Source organism: Miniopterus natalensis, chromosome 18 (genome assembly GCF_054644295.1).
Source record: "Miniopterus natalensis isolate mMinNat1 chromosome 18, mMinNat1.hap1, whole genome shotgun sequence".
In the NCBI taxonomy this organism is placed as follows: domain Eukaryota; kingdom Metazoa; phylum Chordata; class Mammalia; order Chiroptera; family Miniopteridae; genus Miniopterus; species Miniopterus natalensis.
This window is the reverse complement of record NC_142098.1, coordinates 18,559,354-18,583,493: the sequence shown is the minus strand read 5'-3', so window position 1 is coordinate 18,583,493 and position 24,140 is coordinate 18,559,354. Positions and strand designations below refer to the sequence as shown.

General features: G+C 43.8%; 1 protein-coding gene across 1 annotated transcript in view; it reads left to right on the top strand.

Moving 5' to 3' along the window:
• Nucleotides 1–24,140, top strand: part of PLCG2 (phospholipase C gamma 2) — a 121,175-nt gene that overhangs the window by 90,504 nt on the left and 6,531 nt on the right. Inside the window, exons 25-30 of the mRNA XM_016196971.2 lie at nt 3,936–4,038; nt 5,378–5,587; nt 6,937–7,082; nt 8,143–8,257; nt 8,965–9,132; nt 16,130–16,218. Of these exons, the coding sequence (XP_016052457.1) occupies nt 3,936–4,038; nt 5,378–5,587; nt 6,937–7,082; nt 8,143–8,257; nt 8,965–9,132; nt 16,130–16,218 (831 nt within the window). The remainder of the gene's footprint in view (nt 1–3,935; nt 4,039–5,377; nt 5,588–6,936; nt 7,083–8,142; nt 8,258–8,964; nt 9,133–16,129; nt 16,219–24,140) is intronic.

Sequence of the window (24,140 nt, the reverse complement as noted above, 5' to 3'; positions counted from 1 at the left end):
GGAAGGGATACTGGAGGTGCCCCTGGGAAGCTGGGTCTAGCTCGAACCTTCACAAGGCTGAGTGTGTGCAGTGGCTCTAGATGCTTAGGGCCATATCTTAATAAGAAAGTTTTGCCTTTCTTATTTGGAGTGTTTTCTTGTCTCTAAACATTGTTCAAAGCAGGCTGGGTCCCTCGCACAGCAAGCTTCATGAGCTCGCCTCCCTGGACCTGCAGTGGCCCTGGGAACGCTGTAGCTGACAGGACCCCGTTCTTTCCCCCAGAAGCTTGTATTGCTGTGGAGGAACTTCCACTCTGGGTGGGCGTGACCCCAGGGTTACCCCGACCGGAGCAGTAGCGTTTGGCTGGAAGCGTTTTGAGAAGGGTGAGGTTCTGAGAAAGACAAGGTTTAGTACGAGGCAGACTGGAGTTTGCATCCTGTCAGGGCTCGGCCCTGGGCACATAACCAAACTTCTCTGGGCCTTAGTTTCCTTGTTTGCAAAGTGAGGAGCCCAAGACGAAGTAACAATGAAATGAGACGAAGCGCGAGGAGTGCCAGGCTGGCGCCTGACACAGCGAGGGCTCTGTTCAGGACGGTGTTTCATCAGCACTGTCGCCACACCAGGAGGACCTGGGGAAGCGTGAGGTGCCAGCTGCTCCTCCTTGTGGCTGTAGACCTGGGAAGGAATTTTAAGGTTTCCCATGTACCCACTTGCTTCTAAGATGGGTCTTGACCCAAAGGACTGATTTTAAAGTGCTCCCAGGACCTCTTGGGCTCCTGTGACCTCTGGTTCTAGTTATGGGTCTTCTGCAGTATACTTGGAGGGCCAGCCATCAGCAGCCTGGTCTTTCCTTCCCCCGGGAGGACCTCACATCTTGTTCAGTCTCTGGTCACCACTCACCCCCTCAACAACCTGGAGTGAAGTCCTCTTTTTTTAGACTTTCTTTAGAGAGCTGGTGGGATGAACGCCCTCCCTGATAGGGCCCATCATCTTTCCTGTCCCAGAATCTAGTCAGAGGCCTCACATAGGGGTCCTTTCTTCCCGAGACTTGTCACATCATCACCAGTCACTTAGAGGAGCTGTGGCCAGCGAGTTTCTTTGTTCCCACTTTTCCTGGCGGGGGCATCTCATTTGCCTCTGCGTCTTCAGTGCAGCACAGCTTTGAGGCACAGGGGGCGCCACTGTTCCCAGGTTCATCTGAAAGATCATTTTCCCCGTATCTTCTTGTAGTTGTGTTCTCATTACCGGTTGAATGGTTGTCATCATGAACTGTATGGCACCATTTACCAGCATGTGACCCTCCTAAGCATGTTCTAATAGTTCTGGTTCTGGGCTCTTAAAGCTGAGATTGGAGAAAAACACTAGTGAAGAAGCTCTCGGCAACTGCTCCCTGTAGACTCCATTCTTGGGCACCCAAACCTCTCCTGCAAGTGGGTCGGGTCAGAGGCGCCCTTTGCCGCGGCATCCCGGCTCTCTGCCGCTCTTCAGAGAGAAATGTGACTTCGCTGCCCCTTTCTCTCCTCTCTCGCTTGAAGATTTTGGAAATTAAGCCTAGCTATTCAAGGCTGCTGTTCTCTGTCTTTGATCTACATTTCTCTTTAATTGGTTTTTACATCTGCTAAGGTTTCATGAAAGAAACTTTTTTAAATTATTATATATGAAGGTTACAAAAATGGGAGTCAGTGGAATTGACAGAGTCTTGCTATGGGCACGACCAGCTATAAGAAGAGCTGGTGCAGGGACAAGGAAGGAGGCCCCATCCTGCCTTTGGGAGACTGACGTGAGATGGGCTCTCGGCTCACTGCCGGGAGCTCCTCACCGAGGCCTCATAGTTGTGCCTGTCCCTAAGAACATGCTCAGGGCTCTGTAATTTCACACAGTCCCTGGCAAAAGACCGGTCACTAAGATCCAGAGTTTCCGAAGCCTGACCAATGAAATGTGTCTTCACTTCATATTCTGAGATGGCCTGATGGGCAAAATCTGCCCTTTGGGAGAGTAATTGTTATAAGATTTTGAGGAAGTGACTGGTATTTCATTGTAAACTGATGTCTTCTAAGGTTGAAAAAAAGTGAAGCCTATAACTTGTCATTGCTCTGTGCTTTGTGAGGCCAAAGTTCCATAATTCACATAGGTATGGCACCCTCCCCCCCATTCAAAGCAATTCTGTTGTCATTAGAGGTGAACTGTGTTGTTGCTGGGGTTTCCTGTCCTCAAACAACCCTATGGTGAAATCAAGGATATGAAGCCAAGTTGATACAAGGTCTAGGAGAAAGCACCTGAAGTCCGAGAGTAAGGCTTCCGTTTCCGACAGCATTTTGCAGTTGACTATATGGGCAACATCTTTGCCTCCCCCTCGGGGCCCATCCCTCCTCCTCCCACCCCTTCTAGCCCTGCCACTGTGGCTTGCATTCACAAAGTGTGGAAAGGGCTGGTGAAAGTTAGGTGTGTAGGTGAGCTAGAGCAAATTTCAGAGGCTTACAGACACATTCCAATCCGTCGCTGCCAGGCTCATAGAAAAGGCTCGTTTGCTGGTAATTGCCCAGGTCCACTTCGCCTCTAGGATTTATGTGAGCACTCATGGGTTGAAGGCATTCTTACAGAAGAATCGAGTGCCCACATCTGCTTGTTTAAAGAGTGGACTTTTGTCTTGGCCAGTGTGGCTCAGTTGGTTAGAGTGTTGTCCTGTGCACTGAAGGGTTGTGGGTTTGAATCCTAGTCGGGGCACACACCCAAGTTGCAGGTTCGATCCCTGGTCAGGCACTTGTAGGAGGCAACTGATTGTAGTTTCTCTCTTTCCTCCCTCTCCCTAGAATCAATGAAAAACATATCCTCCTGTGGGGATTAAAAAAATAAAAGAGTGGACTTTTTCCGTCCTTTGCCTGAGTCACATTTCTGGAGCAAATTGTTTGCCACACACCTGGAGGAGTGCTAAGGCCTCCTTGTTTCATTCTCTAGGAGTGGAGTCCTAGTGTTAGCCTCCTTTTACAGTTGAAGAAACGAGGTACAGAGGGAGTCTAAAACTTGCCCAGTTGACCCAGCTAATAAAGAGCAGGGTCAGCTTTCAAACCCATGTCTCTGATTCCAGTTCCCAGTGTTATTTCCACTGAGATGTGTATCCTCTCTCACTGTCACCTGAACAGTTGTTCCCTGCAGGGACCTGCTCCCAAGGGACATGTCTCAGTGGGGAAAGAGGGTCTGGACATTAGTGATGAATGGCATCAATGCAGGAGACTCAGACAGGGGACTCTAAGGCCGAGCAAGGCCAAGCCTGGGTGAAAGTGAGCACTCTGGGAGATTTGAGGAAAGCAATATCCTTTTCCCAGTCCCAGCTGGAGTTATCCAGGGTGGCTTCCTGGAGGAGGAATCATCTGGGCAGGGTCCAGGAGGAGGAGGGATCTGATGGAACAGCACAGGAGGGAGGATGGGGGCTGCAGGGTGAGGAGCCAGGAGGTCATTGCTGTGGTTCAGGGAACCTGAGATGTGAACTCTGGGGGCATTTTAGAAAAAACAGGCAGGAGGCGGCTGTGCACATTGCCTTGGCCTCAGAGAAGCAGGGTGCAGGGGACAACAAGTTATAAGGATGCTGTAGTGTGGTCTACAGAGCCCAGGAGGACATGGAGAACTAGAATTGGATAAACTGTAACAGTGGTTTTAGGGGAAGGGATGGGCCAGGAAGCCAAAAGCTGAGGGGTAAGGAGAATGGTGTGGCGACAGATGCCAATCCTGGGTGGAAACACCTTCGTCAAGAATTTGGGCAGGAAGAGGAAGGAAAGAGGAGGGGCAGGGGAAAGGAAAATATTCAACCGTATTAAAGATCTGAGCATGCAGGTGGGCCAAGAGGAAGAGAGGGGACTCGGAGGGGAGGAAGGCATGCCAGGTGAGCTGGGCATGGGGGGGTGGGATTTCTTGGGTGCTGGTCCGAGGGCTGAAACTAAAGACAGGTGGCCCCAAACAGGAGAACAACATGAAGTACTGGGAGAAGAACCAGTCGATCGCCATCGAGCTCTCGGACCTGGTCGTCTACTGCAAACCAACCAGCAAGACCAAAGACAATTTAGGTACTGTCTCCCATGATTGCCTCTGGACGCCGTTTCCTTTTTGAGTCTGGCGTTGTCACAGGGCACAGTGAGTGTGGTTCCTCCACATTCTTAACTGCTCTAGGTGGAGCTTCCCCTTGAATTTGTCCTCAGGGCCAGGGCACTAGTAACACAGGCCTTCTGGTATCTTTAGGAGGAAAACCCTGTCAGAGAGCGGGTTAGTTTTTATTGCTCCTATAATAAGTTACGACAAACTTGGTGGCTGAAAACAACATATAATTATACTCACAATCCTGGAGGCCAGAAGTCTGAAATCAGTACGTCTAGGCTGAAACCAAGGTGTGGGCAGATTTCAGCCACTCCCTCCAGAGTCTCCAGGGGAGAATCTGTTTCTTGCCTCTTCCAGCTTCTGGTGGCTGCCAGCATCACTCTAATCATCTATCTGCCTCTCGGTCACATGGCCTCTTCTGTGTAGTCAAAAGTATTTTACCTGATAGTCAAAATATCTCCCTATTATAAGGACCCTGTTGTTACATTTAGGGCCCAGATAATCTCCCCATGGCAAGCTCCTCAATCATATCTGCAAAGTCCCTTCTGCCATATAAGGCTACATATTCACAGGTTCCAGGGATTATAACCTTTGGGGGCCAGCACAGGATTCAAAATTGGCTCTCCTACCAAATTCTCCAAAGTAGCCAGTTCTTTGATCTTGTAAGATCAAGAATGTGATCCCGTTCCCATTCTTTGAGCAGATTCTAATCTTTGATCTCAAGAATTTGTGATTCCAGGACCCAGGATCAGAGAAACAGTACTAAACCCCCAAGTTAATGGTCCCTAGGCACCGCCACCCTACAGGTTGTCCTACCACAGCTAGACGTGAAGTAGCAAAGCTTCACCCAAGCAACGAATCCTTTGCATGTTCCCATCCCCCTCCCCCCATCACAGCTCTCCAGAGGGCAGTTGATTCTCCCTCCACCAAGAGGCTTCATTCACTCATCTGTATCTACAGCATCTCTTATGAGGAAGCCACTCCTAAGATCTCCTCCTACCTGTTGATTCCTGAGGCCATTCCCCCACGCTGCCCCTTTCTATAATTGCACCACTTTTGTTGTGCAAAGCTGCTGGTAATTTTGAACAAAAAGAAAATGACAGTAATCCTAGATGAAAAGCCTGTGGGAACACTGCGCTCCCTTTTAATAGTTAGGATCCCCGAAGGGCAGGAGCCCATAGCAGTCTCAATTAAGGCAATATCATCAGAGCCACATGTTGTCAAAGAGAGTCTTAGTTTCATTTTATAAGTCTTTGTGTTAAGAAAATGCAGGAGACACAAAATAAATGTTGATTCTGTCTTTGTGTACAGAGAATCCCGACTTCCGAGAAATCCGTTCCTTTGTGGAGACGAAGGCTGACAGTGTCGTCAGACAGAAACCCATTGAACTCCTGAAGTACAATCAGAAGGGTCTGACCCGTGTTTACCCGAAGGGACAGAGGGTGGACTCCTCCAACTACGATCCCTTCCGTCTCTGGCTGTGTGGCTCCCAAATGGTGGCACTCAATTTCCAGACTGCAGGTAAATGGACAGTAAATCTAAGATGGTGGTGGTGTCACTCCAAGCAGTCCGCTGGGGCCCCCGGTGGGATACGGTGTCCTGGAATGTGTTCAAGCAGCATTCTCATGTGCGGTCCGTCAGTTGAATAGAGTGATTAAGGGGACTGATGAGCACAGCTGACAGCAGACACTTGTATTTGGCAAGTTACAAACACTGAGTTATCTGGATTGAGAGAGAAAGGAAATGCATTAGCTCATGTGATTAAAAAGCCTAGGAGTTGTAGCAGCCTCAGGAACAGCTGGATCAAGTTGTTCAGTGACTTTCTTCACTTTTCTCTTTTCCTGGTGCATCTGTCTTTGAGGGCTTCATGCCCACTCTCTTCCAGAGATAGTCACGTGATAGGGAAAACTAACACGCAAAAACTCTTACACAAGTGGTAGCATAAATCACAGTGTTTTGCACTTCTGTTGTTATTTAAGCCTCTTTTGGGGGTTTATCAGTAGTGTCCTTTCTATTGCTTTTATGCCTGTATAGGACTCCACTGACTAGAACCACCATTTATTCAACCGGCCCCCTGCTGAGGCGCTTTTAGGTTATCCCCCATCCCTTGCTATTCCAGATGGCACTGCCTTCTGTAACCTCCTGTGAGCATCGTTTCACAGATGTGGCCCTGCATCTGTGAGACAATTCTCAGACGTGTAGGGTGCGTCAAACAGCACTAGCATTTTGATTAACTGCCCCGAGGACAACCACTGAACACCTCTATCCAGCGGTGCCTGAGCTGCGACACTCAGCCACGTGCCTCCCTAGAGACTGTGGGTGGGAATGCAAATGCTAATGAGTTTGAATACATCCTTCCTGCATAACGTCACCAAGTTAGTTTTATCAGATTTTCCAACCTTTGCCCATTTGATAGATGCAAGTTGCTGTCATATTGTCATTAAGGCTTCCCTTACTGGTACTGCTCTTATGAGTCGCCTGACCCAGCTTCTCATGTATAGGAAGCACTTGCTTTTTATCTGTTCATGCTTCTGACCCAGCTTTTCTAATTCGGTGTAGGTATTTGTAGCACACGTTTCCCATCTCTTAACTTTATACGTATTTGTTTATCTGTCATTTGAGTTAAAAGGATTTTTCTCTCCACAGCATATCTTAACTTTCTCCTACGTAGACACTCTTTTTATATATTTCTGGATTTGGTGTCATACTTGAAAAGGTCTGAGATTTCTTTTTTTAAACCCATATTTTTCTTCGAGCCAGTTGTGAAAATAAGTATCTAAATTCAAAGTATTTTTGGAAAAACGTGTAAATAATTGCCCAGGAGGCCAACTGTTTCCTGCTTTACATCAGCAGTGCCCTTTCCTTCCCAGATAAATACATGCAGATGAACCAGGCCTTGTTTTCACTCAACGGGAGGACTGGCTACGTCCTACAACCCGAGAGCATGAGGACGGAGAAGTACGACCCCATGCCACCTGAGTCCCAGAGGAAGATCCTGATGACCTTGACGGTCAAGGTAAGGACATACTGTCCATCCTCACCCAGGGAACCAGGGCCTTGTGGCATTGGAGGGCCCAGCTCTGTGCCTGGTGATGCCTGTCGTCTTGTTTAAACCATCTCCACCCAGACATGGTTTGAGGATATAAAGCACAGTGCACCCCAGGGGAGGAAGGGAGATCTTCTCAAATCCATCTTGGACACCTTACCCATGTCTTCTGTGGGGCTAAGGTATGAATCCATCTCTTGGAGGGTCCAGGAGGGTTTCTCCTGGGTCCTAGCAAGGTCAGTTTCTGGCCAGAATTAAGAGGAAAAGCAAGCATGTGGGAAAATGGCCATTTGGTTTTTATGGAGGGGAGTGTTTGTCCCCCCAGTGGCCAATTTTAAGGGTGAAAGCTTTTTAAAAGCTCAGTGGTTACAGTGTCATCCCGTGCACCAAAGGGTCCAGGTTTGATTTTGGCCAAGGGCATGTACCTCAGTTGCAGGCTTGATCCCTGGCTCTGGTTGGGGCGCATTTGGGATGCAACCAGTTGATGGGTCTCTTTCATATCAATGTTTCTCTCTCCCCCTCCCACACTCTCTGAAAGGAAATGGAAAAAATATCCTCAGGTGAGGATTTAAAAAACCAAATACATAATAAAATTCATTTAACTTTCAGAGAAAGTGTTACCTCTTTGTGAGAATTTTTGGTTTTTCCTCTTTTGGAAACTATGCAAGGTAGAAAATTAATTTGCATTTCTCATAAGATTAAGGAAAAAAAAAATGAAGCTTTTATAACCAAAGCTCTGTAAAAGAAAACCACACACTCCCCTATCCTTTCCTGGGAATCAGGTGATTAAATGCTCTCTGGCTGTGGGAATCCACCCCTATTTCCTCATCCACGAGAAGGAAACGGTGGTGGGATGTGCTTCAAACGGTTACTAGGGAGACGCCAACGAAGAAGTTGAGGCTGGCTTTGAACCGACGTGGTCTGACGTTAGAACCCAACCTGGGCTCCCTGCCAGGCCACCTACTCAGAACGTTAGCTCTTCCCAGGATGGAGCTGGGGGGATTCCAGCACTTAACCTTTGGTGTCCTAGGTTCTCGGGGCCCGCCATCTCCCCAAGCTCGGGCGAAGTATTGCGTGTCCTTTTGTGGAGGTGGAGATATGTGGAGCCGAGTATGACAACAACAAGTTCAAGACGACGGTTGTGAGTAAGTCGCCTGGGGCTTCCTTCTCTTAAGCTTCAAGCGAGTGGTTGTCCAGGTCTCTTCTTTCCTCCCTCTTGCTCACTATGGCTCAGCTCAGGGTGGGGAATCAAAGGACCACGTGATTAAATAGTTGGACTTGTACCCAGTCCAACAGCCACTACCTGCTTTATCTGCTTAGCCCAAGACTACGAAGCAGAGACACCGACAGGATGTGACTACCTGACCCACAGGCTGCAGTCTAACGTGGGTGATCTTTTCCCACACGGGGGAGGGAGGCGCTTTTTGAGGTCTCCGGTCACTGCCCCTGGTGAGAGGTGGCCCAGTGGCAGCTCACATCTGACCAGTGAAACTGGCGTGGGTGGAGGGTGGCAGGTTGCCTGCCCGCCTTTCAGTGTGAAGCTGGTTCTCCTGACAACTACAGAACCCATGCTGGCTCTGCGGCCGCCTCTTGTCCCTTCTGCATCCCATAGAGGTGAGATGGGAGCTGTGTAAAGGGGAGGGGTCTCTGTTCCCCCTTCTCCCCGCCTTACTCAAGCCTGTCACTACCATGATCGCTACTGGAAAAAAGGTTGTTCATATTTTCTTAGATCTTGACACAGATGCGTATTTACGTGGTTGCCAAGGAGATTCAAAGCCAATGGATATAAGATGGCTTTTCCAGGGGAGGGCAGTACGAGAGGGGCCTCTAATAAGCTTTGATCACCTTCCAGATGACAACGGCCTAAGCCCTGTTTGGGCTTCAACACAGGAGAAGGTGACATTTGAAATTTATGATCCAAACCTCGCGTTTCTGCGCTTCGTGGTGTACGAGGAAGATATGTTCAGCGACCCCAACTTTCTCGCTCATGCTACTTACCCCATTAAAGGAATCAAATCAGGTAAGCGGCTTTTAATTAAGATGTTCAGTTTGGGCTAGCGTTGTTCTTTGGTCGGTGCTACTGGCTTTAAAAAGAATGAAAAGGGATTTTTCCTGAGTTTTATGATGTCACTGCAAAGCCAATTAGGTGGCTTGTGCAGTAGCTCTTGTGGTAGAGTTCCCATGAGCTGGCACATGCATAGGTCATCATTTGGGATGAGGGAAGGAGGGAAGGTGACAAGGTGGGATGCTGGGCCCTTCGGAGTTGGGCGTCTGCATGCAACATTGGACTGTAAGTTGATTTTCCACCTGGCACTGTGGTTTGAATTCATTTGGAAAGGTTAGAAGCTGTTGCCTGGCCTTAGCTTGGGGCTTGAATCTGGTTGGATCTCCCACCCTCTGCCTGGCTGGGAAGGAAAAGGCCCTTAGTGGTGTGAGTTACCGTTGTAGGTCCGCTTCTCCTGAGTCTGCCTGGGCAAGTTGCTGAAGCTCTCAGAGCTTCACTCGCCTCTTCATAAAATGGGGATGGTTGCTTTTTTCCCCAGTTGTGATTTTCTTCCATGCTGAACAAACACAAAACCCCTTGTACTTTGAGAAGGATCATTTTGTATTTGCCTTGGACCAAACTGGGCCACGTGACCAGCTGTTAAAATGGGGAGAGTGAGACCCACCCCTCTAAGCTTGGCATGAGCTTGGTGCTGCTTCCTGGATGCAGTTTCTCTAATTCACTTTGCTGCTGGATTTTATGTAGAATGTTTGCCCTCACTGGATGCTGAATTCCCTTCTTCCCCTTCCTTAGTATTTGAGATATAAGATCATAGATCCTTTTGGATTCCTCATGAGGTCAGTGTTTCCCTTTTTCTAAGCATTATTTTTTTCAAAAGAAAAAGGTCCCTCTCATTTTAGTGACATATACAAATATAGTCTTTTCTCTTGAGGATGTTTGTAAACTTTGGGTCCTCCAGTCTCCTGGGGGAGGTTTCCCCCTAAACTTAGAACATATCAAATATTCCCTAAATTTCTTAGATCATGAATCTGATTATTTTTGCCCAATTAGGCATGCTGGCGACTCCAGTTAGGAAGTGCAGGTTCCTGAACCCATTGCTAGGTGTGGACTCAATCAGTGTAGGTTGAGACCCAGGAACCTGCATGTTTAGCCAGCTCTTCAGATGGCCCTTGGAGAAAACGAAGCTAAACCAAGGCTGCCCATCTAGGAAACAAATTCCTAAGCAAATACGTAGATTAAACAAGAACCTGAGAAATGTTTAAACTGTTTTTTTAGCACTTTAGAAATATCCAGCTTCCTAATTTACTCTAATAAGAATAACAAGTGCTCATTTGTAAGTCCCAGAGGCCTGATATTTGGCAATCCCTCTTAGTTAACTTGCCCACTAGGCTGTAAACGGCGTTACGCCCAGCAATTTAGGTGCAGTTCTTAACTTTGTAATTTGCCTTTTTAAAAGTAAATAAGGCTTAGGGCAGATTTCTTTTTAAGGTAACTGTGCCGGCTCACTCCTAACCCATGTCCATGGGACTCACCCTGCAGATGGGCAGCTTTGCTGTTACGCATGTCCTCTTGAAGGGCATGGCAGCCCCTCCCAGTGCCTTGGTCAGAGTTGATGAACCCTCCTTACCGGCCACCAAATTGTGTGGAGTCACCTAGAAAATAAAAAACAAAGAAGAGAACTTCGAGGAGGAAGAAAACTGTGACCCTTCCCCCAACTGTGAGATACTCAGGAGGGACCGCTCTCTCCCCGTTCCAGCTTCTAACTGTGCCTGGCACATCCATATTCATGGAGGGAATGAAATAAAACGAACCGCTGCTTTGTGCGTAAGGCATTGGGGGCCTCCTGAACTCAAAAATAAACTTTCCCCATTGCCATTAGGGAGGCACTTAAGCTTTTAAGCCAGCTGGAGCTCAGGAAGGAAGGAAAACATCATTTATTGTGTTAGGTGCCTTAAACTCTCTCTTTTAATCCTCATGGCAATCCTGTGAAAGAGGTTTTATCATCTCTGCTTTTTAAACAGGAGCACTTTGGGGCCTAAAGATGTTGAATAACTTGCTCAAGGTCACACCCTTGTAAGACCACAGCTGGATCCAAACCCTTTGCTCTTCCTGCTCCCCAGGCCTCCTCCTAAGCCAAGATACTGCTCTTCCTTCAAAAGAGGTCTCTAGTTCCCTTTCCTCTGTGACACAGCTAAAACCAAGAATAAAAACAGAATCAAACTCTATTCTTGGTAAAATTGGCAAACACCAATTCCCCATATACATGAACGGCTGCTTATAACCTTGAGACCTGGGCAGTGAGAGTAGGTACATGGAGCTGGGGACAGAGCCCACTTCTCCAAACCAAGAGGCATGCCCTGAGTGCAGCAGCCCCACTCTGCTTGGAACCATGTTAGTGGAGGGCACGGGCTGCCTGGCAGCCTCCCCAGACACCACAGAGTGCTCAGATTCCAGTACATTCTAACAATCAGTCAACAGACTGACTGCTTCCCCACTGGCCACAGACCAGCTTGTTAGAGATATAGGATCTCAGGCCTCAGTCCAGACCTCCTGAGTCAGAATCTGTGTTTTAATAAGATCCGCAGGTGGTTCACATCTGCATTACAGTTGGAGAAGCAGCAGGCTAGACTGCAAGAATTCTGTGGGTATCCAGGCAAAAACCACCAAGTAAACCAACCAACTTAAAAATTCCTATCACCTGTGTAAGGGGAAGGGGTATATAGGTCAAATTGCAGCAATATTCCAGAACGATGTCCCCAAAATCCTCCAGTGAAAAGACTAAGACGTGAGAGTTTTAAACCCACTGTCACTCAGGCATAAAATTAAAGGGGAGATGCATTCAAACATGCACAGTTCAGGGATTATATGTCCCATGACTTCATATTGATGAAAACAAAAGGAGACAAATTCAGCCAGCCAAGATTTCAACAAAAAAGTTCAGTAAAAGGGTGGTGAGCATTGGACACTTTAAAAAAAAAAAGTGCATTTCATTGTTTGTCAATTTTATATCAGAAAAAGAACAATGAACACTACCGAGCTCTAGTTAATGAGTGCACACTGACATATTCAGGGGGACGTGTACAGATGTCTTCATCTTACTTTGAAATATACACACACACATGATTGATGGGTGGAGAAATGTGATAAAACAAGTGTAGTAAAAGGTTAATGGTGAGATCTAGGTAACAGTTGTAAAAGTGTTCTCTGCAATATTCTTTTAGCTTTGCTGAATAAATGTCAGAAAAATGTAACCTACCCTCCCTTCATGGGAGAATTATGGTTACAAGATGGAACATACATTACACACCACATCGGTGTAGAAATAATGCGGTTTCACCAATTTAGGGGGAGAAGGTGTACGGGGCCGTGTAAGCTTGCCAACTTCATCTTAAGCAGTGGAAAGCAACGGATTCAATAGATACTTTGCACAGGTTGTAAATCAAAACGTGAATGATGAAATAGTGGGAAAGCCCTAATGTGGATATTGCTTGTCCTGAGAATGAGTAAATGCAAATAAAAAGCTTTCAAGTCGGAGAGACTGATCCAAGATGATGGTGAAGGTGGACACTGAGCTCCCCCTCTGAAGAGCACATCAAATGTACACCTATGTTTAGAGCAGTTCCTCTTGAGGGACAGCTGTGAACCAACTACACAGCAAGAGAAAGGGACCACATAGAGAAGATTGGGGTACCATGACAGCTCTCTGGGAGCTGAGGAAACAGCCCAGGACAGGAGGAACCAGTGAGTGCCATTGTTTGTTTCCCCCAAATGTGGACAGTTGGTGGGAGCTCCGTCCAGTTCTCTGGATGACCTGCAGGCCCCAGCTACCCCTCCCGGAGCTAGATTCAGCAGAAACAAGAAGGCACCATAGCATGCATACAAAGGGGCCCCTCCACCAGGACATTGATCCAGCAGGTAGAGCAAGGTGCTGCTTTGCACACCCACTGGGCTGCACACACAAGGGACTCCCCTGTCCACAAAGTGTGTGGAGCTAGCAAAAATTTGCAGTGCCCACACAGGGCTGCCCCACCTGGAGAAAGAGCAGAGTTAGTAGAGCATTGAGAAGCAGGCATGCTGACAAAATTCAACATCCATTTATGATAAAAACTCTTAAAGTGGGTATAGATGGAACTTACCTCAATTTGATAAAGGCTATATATGACAAGCCCACAGCTAACACCGTACTCAGTGGTGAAAACATGATCAGGAACAAGACAAGGATGCTCACTCTCACCACTGTTATTCATTGTGGTATTGGAAGTCCCAGCCACAATAGTCAGACAAAAAGAAATAAAGGCATCCATATTGGAAAGAAAGAAGTAAAACTGTCACTGTTTGTAGATGACACAATACTATATATAGAAAACCTGAAAGAATCTACCAAAATTAATAGATATAATAAAAGAATTAAGTACAGTAGCAGGATACAAAATTAATATACAGAAACCTGTCACATTTCTATACACTAATAAAGAACAATTAGAAGGAGAAATTAAGAAAGCAATACTATTTGTAACTGCATCAAAAAGAATAAAATACCTAGGAATAAATTTAACCGAGGAGGTGAATGACCTGAACTCTGAAAACTAAAACACTAAAGAAAGTGAAAAGGACCCAAATAAATGGAAGGACATACCATGCTCATGGGTTGGAAGGATTAATATAATTAAAATGACCATACTACCCAGAGCAATCTACAGATCCAATGCAATTCCTATCAAAATAACCAATGACCGCCTTCTCAGAACTAGAACAAATAATTCTAAAGCTTATATGGAACCACAAAAGACCACAGATAGCCCAAATGATCTTGAGAAAGAACAACAAAGTTGGAGGTATCATGCTCCCTGATTTCAAACTATATTACAAAGCTATAATAAAAACAGATGGGTACTGGCACAAAAACAGACACATAGATCAACAGAACAGAATAGAAAGCCCAGAAATAAACCTTCACAAATATGGTTAATCTACAATGGAGGCGGTAAGAATATACAATGGAGTAATGACAGTCTCTTCAGCAAATGGCATTGGGAAAAATGGACAGATACATACAAAAAGAAGAAATGGGACCACTTTTACACCGTGTACAAAAATAAATTAAAAATAGATGAAAGACTTTAAACCTCCTAGAAGAAAAGATAGGTAATAAACTATTTGACATCAGTCTGAGTGATACCTTTTTGGATACATCCCCTCAAGCAAGGGAAACAAAAGCAAAAATAAACAACTGGGACTTCATCAAACTAAAAAAGTTCTGCACAGTGAAGGAAACAATCAATATGGTAGATTATAATGATTTATAAATGATATATTTATAAGAGGTTGATATCCAAAAGATATAACTCATACAACTCAAGAACTCAAACAATCCGATCAAAAAATGTGCACAGGACATGAAAAGACATATGAAAAGATGGTCAACATCCCTAATCGTCAGGGAAATACAGATCAAAACCACAACAAGATACCACCTCACACAGTCAGAATGGCTGTTATCAAAAAGTCAACAGATAAGGAAATGGAGAAAATGGAACCCTGCGCACTGTGAGGGGGACTGCAGACTGGTGCAGCCAGTATGGAAAACAGTACGAAGATCCCACTTCTGGGTATTTACCTGAAGAAAACAAAAATGCTAATTTGAAAAGATAGATGCACCCCTGTGTTCACTGCAGCATTATTTACAATAGCTAAGAAGAGGAAGCTACTTAAGTGTCCATCGACAGATGAATGGATAAAGCAGATGTGATACACACACACACAATGGAATATTACACAGCAATGAAAAAATGAAATCTTACCATTTGTGACAACATGGGTTGATTTTGAGGGTATTATGCTAAGTGAGGTAAGTCAGAGAAAGACAAGTACCATATAGTTTCACTTCTATGTGGCATCTAAAAAGCAAAAACAAAACAAAACCTACTCATAGAAACAGAGACCAAAGGGATGGTTACTAGGGGGGAGGATGACGTGGAAAACGGGTGGAAAAGGTAAAGGGAAATAGTCAATAATACTGTGATGTCTGCACGATGCCATGATTACTAGAATTAGTGGAGTGATCACATTGTAAGGTACAAAAATGTGAAATCACTACGTTGTACACCTGACACTAATATAGTATATTAGCTTCAATGGAAAATTTTAATTAAAAAAAAAAGTTTAAAGTCTACCTGGGGCCATACAGTGAATCCCTAAGATTAAGGTTCAGAATTGGTTACGTCAGGGTACTATCCTTTGCAGTTTTAAAGGAAACTCAAACAAATGCATAGACTAACTCAGGATAATACTGTTAACAATAGTTCCTTGTGGAATAAGGGATTATGAGTGGGTGGGAGCCTGACTTTCATCTTCGCTATGTATTCTATTACCTAACAAGCAAGTGAGCAAACCAACCTTTGAGATGTGTTGCCTTAAACATTACTTAATTGGGTGGTGGTGTCAGGGAGTTCATCTCTTCCTCCACTCTCCTCTAAGTAAACATTTGATTGTCAGACTCAGGTCCTAAGTGTAAATGGGGAATGGCTTTCGGCGGACGATCAATACTGCTCTGAACTGCCAAGGGACAGGAAGATTTCCTCCCGTTGGAGATCTTTAAAGACACTCCCCTGTCCTTTGCTTTGTAAAGGGGGAAATGGATGCGAGGATTCATTACTCCTGTGAGTCTTTCGCCTCTGGAGTATTTAAGGAATTGAACCACAGCTGCAGTCACTCTAAATTCAATGTGTAATGTTCTGTGGGTTTTAATTTCTTCTGAGTGAACCATTTTCATTTCTAGCTGACAGATATTTTGAACTTCACTTCTCCGTATGGACCTGTCAGTCAAGGCTGCATTCTGGAACCCCTCTCTGTAACCATTAGGATGGGACCTCTGGCTTCCAGAAAGTCAGCCCCAGCATGGGGCATTGACCTCTCTGCTCCTCCAACTAGGCACGTGATCCCTGGGTACCCCAAGAAAGCTAAGGTCAGACATTAATTGCCTGCGTGGCATTGTTTTTCCATTCTGCTGCAGGATTTAGATCTGTTCCTCTGAAGAATGGGTACAGTGAAGACATTGAGCTGGCTTCCCTCCTGGTTTTCTGTGAGATGCGGCCAGTCCTGGTGAGTGGAGAAACACCTCAGGGGGTTCCCTGAGCTACATCTGCTGGAGGGCGGGAACAGTCAATGAGGATGCTTGGCTGATGGACTTAAACCCATAGAGAATTATTTAGCCAAACCAAATCTTTCCATTCCCTTACCACAAAACCCAGCATAGGCTGAGGATTTTCTGTGGTCAGTCAAGTTCTCTTGGGATAACCTAGAAAGACCATGGTTCCAGACCTTAGCAGGCTTGGTCAGTGCCCCTGGATACACACCTTGTTTTCTCAATCTGGCCGTTCTCTGGCTAGAGAAGTCACAGCCTAAATTGTCTGTCGTTCTTTTGGCTGTTAGAACTACACAGTGATTTGGAAGTTGTTTATTTGGGAATTTCCAGAATCTAGCTGAGAACTACCAAATGGGGAAGGAGGATGGCAGGGGGTAGGGATGCCTTTGAACAGACATAGTCCATGCAGTAAAAATTCATGAACGCCATTCAGAGGAGAGAACGTTAGGCTCTTCTGCATAGCTGTTTCGCGTACAATCAGTTTTTGCAACTGTGATAGTTTCACGTTCCAAAGCATATTAGGAGCATCGAGATGAAAGAGGGTGCAAAAAGAAGATGATTCAGGAAGCAGAGACTTAAAAGGCACACTAGTTGGGGGCCCTAAAATCTCAGTGGCAGCCAAAGGCATCTCTTTCTCTCGGTAAAACAAGCTCATGATGATGAAATTCTGTCTCAAAAGGATAGGGGGTAGGTAATGGGGTTTCCCATTTTTAAAATGGTAATGCTTTGGAACTGTGTCAAAATAAGTGCAGTGTTTATGTGAAAATTATACTTTTCACTTGAACCTTGAGTTATGGATCAAAAAAACCACCTTTCATGATTCTTCCAAAGATAGAAATACTTGGTCATGAAAGTTTATACAAACTCCGCCCTTTACGAGGTGACTGAGTCAGCCATTGGGTCCCTGTTGGGCACGAGCAAGTCTTAAATTTCTCCTCTTTTAGGATGAATTATGCATTTGTCAATCATTAATAAGACTATCTGAGGTCTTTAAGAAGTTCATTAAGAGACTTAAGCCACAGTATATTATTTTGTATAAATGATTTTTTAAAAAAATCAGCACACAACTGAGATTATGTGGAAAGTATAGTCTTATAATTTTGGGGAAGAGATGAGTAGATAAAGCTAGCATTTTGGTCTGTTTGCTTCCTTCATTCCCAGGCCAATGCATTTTTATAAAAGTGTAAATAATATAATACAAATCCCTGTATAGATGTATAGTGTTTTCTTTAAAGCAATTTTTTGTTGTTGGTTTTTGGCACTTAGTGACATCTGGCGCCAGATCATTCTGTGGTGGGAGCTGTCCAATGCAGTGTAAGATGTTTAGCAGCATCCCTGCACTTGATCTACTAAATGTTATTCCTTCCCCCCTTGCATAACATCCCAAGCTATCTCCAGACATTGTCAGATGTCCCCCTGGGTGGCAAAAATCATCCTCAGTCAAGCACCACTGCTTTAAAGTAAGATTAGAAACATTTTTCATACTATTACCTAGTCTTCATTAGCATTTAATGTCAGATTTTTCCATCAGGCTGACCAACTGTAGAGTAAGCATTCCCCCTAAACTGCGCATCTAAACAGGATCCACTTACAAATAAGGGTCTCATGAACATCTTCATGTGGTTACTCTTTTCCTCCTATACTTCAGAATTAATTGCTTAGGATCGATTCCCAGATATGGAATTAGTGGATCAATTCATTGAGCAGGATGGTAAAATTGTAAAACCTGGGCCTTCAGCAAAAGCCTGGAATAAGTAAGCTTGAAGACCCTCTGCTGAGTCAAGCTTACCTCTCCCCAGCCCACTGAAAGATCTGGGGTTCTGTTGTCTGGGGAAAGGAAACCAACACTTCCCCTCTGTCTACATAAAACCCTTTTGCAAACATTTCACAGAAAAACGAAGTGATAGAAGTCGTTTCAGATGGCAGTCAGACAGCATTTGTCTAGACACTGCTGTGCAAAGCTGTTGTCAACAACTTGGAAACATTATAAATAATTTAAATAATTAGGTACTGCTGGCAGCAGAGAAAGTTACTATATTTAAAAGAGAATGTGTTTATCCAGACTTGACTTCCTGGGTGCGGGAGCCTCATGCAGTGGGTGGTGGTGGGGATGCCAGTGGGGCGTGGTAGAGGGAGAGGAGCGTAGTGTGGGTTCCAGGTAGAATGACTCTCGCAGCTTTTCTCTATGAAGGAATTTTGGAGGAAACGTCTGAGTATGTGCACATTGCATTTCAGCTGCTGGTTTTCGAGCCTTTCTTTAATTCTGCACCTGTCCTGTGGTCCTAAGCCGAGGGTACCATTGGAGTTTCTGCCCCACACTGCGATGAGATGTTTCTGGGAAGCGAGCTGGGTTGTGTTCCATAGACCTGGGCTTTCTCGCTGCCCAAGGTCAAACCCTGTTTGATTTATCACCATATCCTCTGATGCCAGGGAGAGACTCTGGTAAACAGCTTCACGAGAGATTTGTCTGAGCAAATGATTGATCCAGTGAGGGCTGAGATGGAGTTTACTTATAAAACATTTGCTGAGGGAGAGGTTAAAGCCCCGGAAAACTGTCAATAAGCACTTTAACCCCTTCTGAAGAGCCATTTATTTACATGTCACAGTTACTTTATCAATTCCCAGTCCTTTACTCAGCTATATGTGTGGCTCACAAAGAGTATTTTTAGGACCATTTTATTACCTACTATATTTAATTCGAAGCAAGAAAAGAAAGGAAGGGAGGATTTGAAAAAATTCCCATAAACAGCCTGTATGTAACTGCTGTTAGCAGTTTGGTATCTTTCCTTTGCCCGATTAATTTTTTGCATAGGATATATTCATAGTTGGAGTCACCTAATGCGTATGAATGTGGCCCTTTATCCACTTCACAGATGACTGAAAGCATTTTTCTATGCTGTTATATGATTTTCCAAGCCATTAATGCTTATTTCATTATGTGTGGGCCCCTAATTCACTTAGCCATTCTCTCACTGATGGACAGTTAGGTTGTTTGTAGCTTTTTAGTTTATAAATAATGAAAGTATTTATATAACTTTTTGATTAAAAATTATTTCCTGAGGCTATTTAGTGATGAAATAATAGAGCAAAGAGAGAAAAAAAGACCATATATTTTTGGATACATGTTGACTTATTCTCTGAAAGTAAATAGTTTCTTTTAAGTTGATGTATTACATCCAGGCATGCCTTTAATTGAAAAGGGCCTTCACTCAACTGCTCTAAACTTGTGAGATTCAGGAAAACGGGATGGGAGAAAGTATGGAAACTTGAATATTCCAAATATCCCATCCTAATCATCATCAGTAGGTGAGCTGGCAGTACCTGGAGGGCGTGATTGAGAAAACTGGCTGCCCAGGGATCTTTGAATGCTGATCCTGGGGTGGATGGTGTTCAGCTTTGCACTGGGTGGGAGCTAAGATGCAGGGGGTAAATAGCCTAGTGGAAAGACCAGGATGCTGTGGCTCTGGTGAGTGCTCAGCCACAAGACACGTGTGAATCCCTTTGCTACAGCACACACTCCATAGCCCTAGAGGACCAGGGTGTGTGTGCGCACACACTCTAGATCTGAACTGGTCCTGGTTTTTGAGGTTGGGGAAGATTTCTTTATAGTTGGGGGGACCCAGAGGCACAGAGAAAGACCATCCTTGTACATAAACAGCTAAAGTTTGCCCAATGTGAGTCCCAAAGAGCAGAAACTTTTGTGCCTGCTACTAAGACTCAACAACTTGACCTGACTACTGAACAGACAAAACCATGGGCACAGAGTAAGTAAGAAAAGGAAAGACAGACCCAGGTAGACACCTGGTACCGGTGGCTGGCAGTTGAAATGGAGCCGTTGGAAGCATCCAATGAGAACCCTAACTCATAAGTCTTAAGAGCTTTCAAGGATATACAAGTAGAGCACTAAAAAAGACTTTCTGGAATTTGAAACAAAGAAACCATCTGATTTCTTGAATTTAAAAATTCAGCAAAAGAACAGAGACATTCACATTAGTGACTTAAAAGATAACACGAAAGACATGTCTCACAATCGAGAGTGATACCACCATGAGATGGAAATCACAGAGGAAAAGATAAGCTCAGAGGACAGATGCAAATGACCTAACATGCAAGCATGTTACAAGGACAAAGTGGAACAGATGGGTGAGGAGCTATTAATGAAACTCTTTTCTCTGATTTGTTGCTTGAGAGGCTCACTTGATTCCCAAAGGGATGGATGGAAAACACACCCACTCACCTCCCAGTTGTATTTACTTAGTAAACGTTTTTAATTCCATGGCTAAGTAAATAAAAAACCTAAAGTTCCCAACGCACTACAAAGAAAAATCAAATCTCACATCAGACTTGTCTACTTCATCACTAGAAACTAGACTTAACACACATGCACTAAGTATTCATCTTTAAAATTTTATAAATACTCAAACTAATAGAGATAAAAGCCAACTAAGTGAAACACAGAACAGAGAACAGAAGAAAAGACAAATGCTGATTCACTGAAAAGACCAATTCAATAAACTCTGTGCGCTTAATCAAGGAACATGGCAAGAGCAAAAGCATACAAGAGTACATATTGAAAAGAGTCCTGAACGCCAAGTGATGAGAAGATAGATAAATTTGAAAAATGAGGTCAGTGGGTGACTGCCTTGAAGAATGTAAATAGGATAAATTGTTTCAAGCAGCAGTACAAAATTTACAAAGTCCTATAGGAAACATTTGAAGGATCATAAAACACTTATCAGATCTAGATGGTTTTATAGCTGTGTCCAACCTGGATTTAAAGAACATAATTCCAAGTTTAAGCATTGACATCAGTAGAAAAATGCAAATGTTCCAATTAATGTCTCGAAGCTATATAACTTTTGTATTAAAAGTGGAGAAAGATAATATGCCATCTCTCCTCCCGCCCATACTACATTCATAAATGGCATCGTAGATGGATGCCACTTACGCATGCAGATGTTAAAATTCTAAAAAAAAAAAAAAAAAGCAAGTCATTTCCAGCTGTGTACCTGAAGAACAATATACTACAACCAAGTAGTTTATTCTGACACTGCAAGGATGGCTTACCATTGGCACAGTTAGCAACACATTTAGCGAGAAAAAGCATAAACCACTAGATGCCACAAATACATCCAGTTAAATGAAATCAGTATAAATTGTGGTGAGGAGATAAAACTATTTACAAATCATGGTTACATATTTGCAAAAACAAAGACTCCAATTTTAAGGAGACTGATTTTTGTTTGTCTTGTATTAAGTCTAGCCAATTTATTCTAGAAATAACAGCTGTGGAAGTATGGGGTGGGAAGCAGGGAGAGATGGGAAATCTCATGATGTTGACAAAAGGTATAACAACACATTAGGAGAAATTTAAACAAGAAAGGTACAGGGCTTATAAAGCAACACCTGAATAAGAACTATATACCAACCCTTCCAAAATTAATGTTTGATTAGAATCAGGTATCAGTATAAATTCACTTTTAAAAATATATAGGGAAACATACAGATAGGTAGATACATATATACATACATACCCTGGCTCTGTCTGCTGAGAGGGCCTAGAACCAATGACACCCCAGTAGCAATGAGCACACCTAAGCTCCCAGATTTAGCTTTCTAAATATCACTCTCCAATAAAAGTAACCAGAGCTCTTTAAACAAGTGGTTGATTCCAGAGTTGAGACACATTAAATAGAAAATGAGCCTGGACTATCTCGAAGTTCCAGTAAGTAAAGTGCTGAAGAAAGGATAGGGACACACATATCGAAGGGGTATAGAAACCACCCCAAAGAGCTCCCAATGGCCAAAGTTGGAACAATCTGAGCAACAAAATTGTGATGTTGGATTAAAACCCATAGAATAAAACTTTTCATTTGTGGACATGTGAATATTTAATAATTAAATGAGAGAGAAGAAAGAGCTCTTATTGAAGAGTTCCAATTAGTAAATGCGAAGTGAATGAGAGAAATAGAAAATCACCACTGGAACACCACAGTAAGTGATTGGTACAGGTAAGATTTACCAATGGATGCTAAAATTAGTGAGTGAAAGTTTGAGGAGAAATAGGGAATTTGTATAGTCTCAAAGTGTCTTCCTTCAAGAAATGTATTAATTGGAAAGAGAAAAATAGTGGCTTTATAAAGGATGAACCCGGCACACAGCATCTGAACCAAACAATCAGCAATACCAACCAGGAATAAGACATACCTCCTGAGAAGGACACGTCACTTCTGTGGCATTCTTGTCAAAGCTACATAATCTCAAACACTGAGAAAACAGCAGGCAAACCCAAAGAATGGGACATGATACAAAATTACTGACCAGTAACTCTTCAAAAGTATCAAGGTCATAAAAGATGAGAGAGGCCTAGAGAAATGCCACAGATTAGAGGACTCCAGGGACACAGGAACTAAATGCAATGTGGGATCCTGGACTGGATATTGGAACAGAAAAAGGACATTGATAGAAAAACCAGTGAAAACCAAATAAAATCTGTAGTTTATTTAATAGTATTGGGCCAACGTTAATTTCTTGGTTTTGATAATTGTACTCTGGTTGTGCAATCTCTGGGGAATCTTGGGTGTGTAGGGTATATGAGAACTCACTATTCTATTGCAACTTTAAAATTTCATCATAAAATAATTAAAAGAAGATAGCATCAGCTGGGGATAAAAACAGAAAAAACTAAAGGTAGAGAACTCCAGGAAGATTTTTGTCACAGGCCAGGTAAAATTTATTACCAAAGATGTTCTCTAAGAATTCAAGGGTCTCAAATTTAAATATATATAGAGAGAGACAGAGAGAGAAACATCAATGTGAGAAAGACACATTGATTGGTTTCCTCCCGCATGCGCCCAGGGATCGAGCGAGGTACATGCCCTTGATTGGAATTGTACCCGGGACTCTTCAGTCCACGGGCCGACGCTCTAATCACTGAGCTAAAGCGGCTAGGGCCCCTATAGTACTTTTTGACTCTTTTAACTCCACATACATAAGTAATAAAAACTGAAAAATTGAGAATGCAAATGGGAATAGATGATACACTGATGGGGAGCATATGAGTCGTTCAAGGACATTTGCTGTGAAGGTGACAAGAGAGATGGGTCAGTAGCTAGAGGGGGATGTGGGGTGAAGGAGGGAGCTTTTTAAGATGTATTTGCATGCTACTGAGGGGGGCGAGCTAGTAGAGAAGGGCAACAATGATACAGGAGAGAGAAAGGGTATGCACAGGAATGAAGACCTGAGTAGGAAAGGGGAGATGGGACCCTGGGCCGAGCAGGAAAGAAGGCATGGGATATGGTACAGGGCCCTGGGATGGGCAGATCTCCCATGTAATTCCTTCTGTGTTCTATGTGAAACAGGAAGCAAAGATGTCAGCTGAGATTGGGGAGGTCTGAGGAGAGCCAGAGGTGTGAAAAGCCATCTTAAGAGAGCAGAAAAAAGAATTCCTTAGTGGAATATAGGATTGTATTGTTTAATGTGCTCCTATAATGTTAATATTTTATTTAGGATTTTTGCACTGGTTTTCACTGAGTGTTCAGTCTTTAGTTTTGGGTCAGGTTTTGTTATACTGGCTTCACTCAAAATACTTGGAGACCTTCCTTCCTTCTCAGGGCTGTGACACCTTTTGAATAGAACTGGTGCTAACTGCTACCTACACGTAACAGATCCTAAAGACATCGTTTGTGAAACTTTCTGGGCCTGGTTATAAAATTTTCTCATTTTCTTCTGGAATAAAATTGGTCTCTTCAATTTTTTCTCTCTCATAGGATAATTTTCTTCAATAGGAAATACATATGTATATACCTATTACATATTTTGGAGATAGAGCCTTATAATAAATAAATACAAATACATATATTCATTCTTTCCATTATCA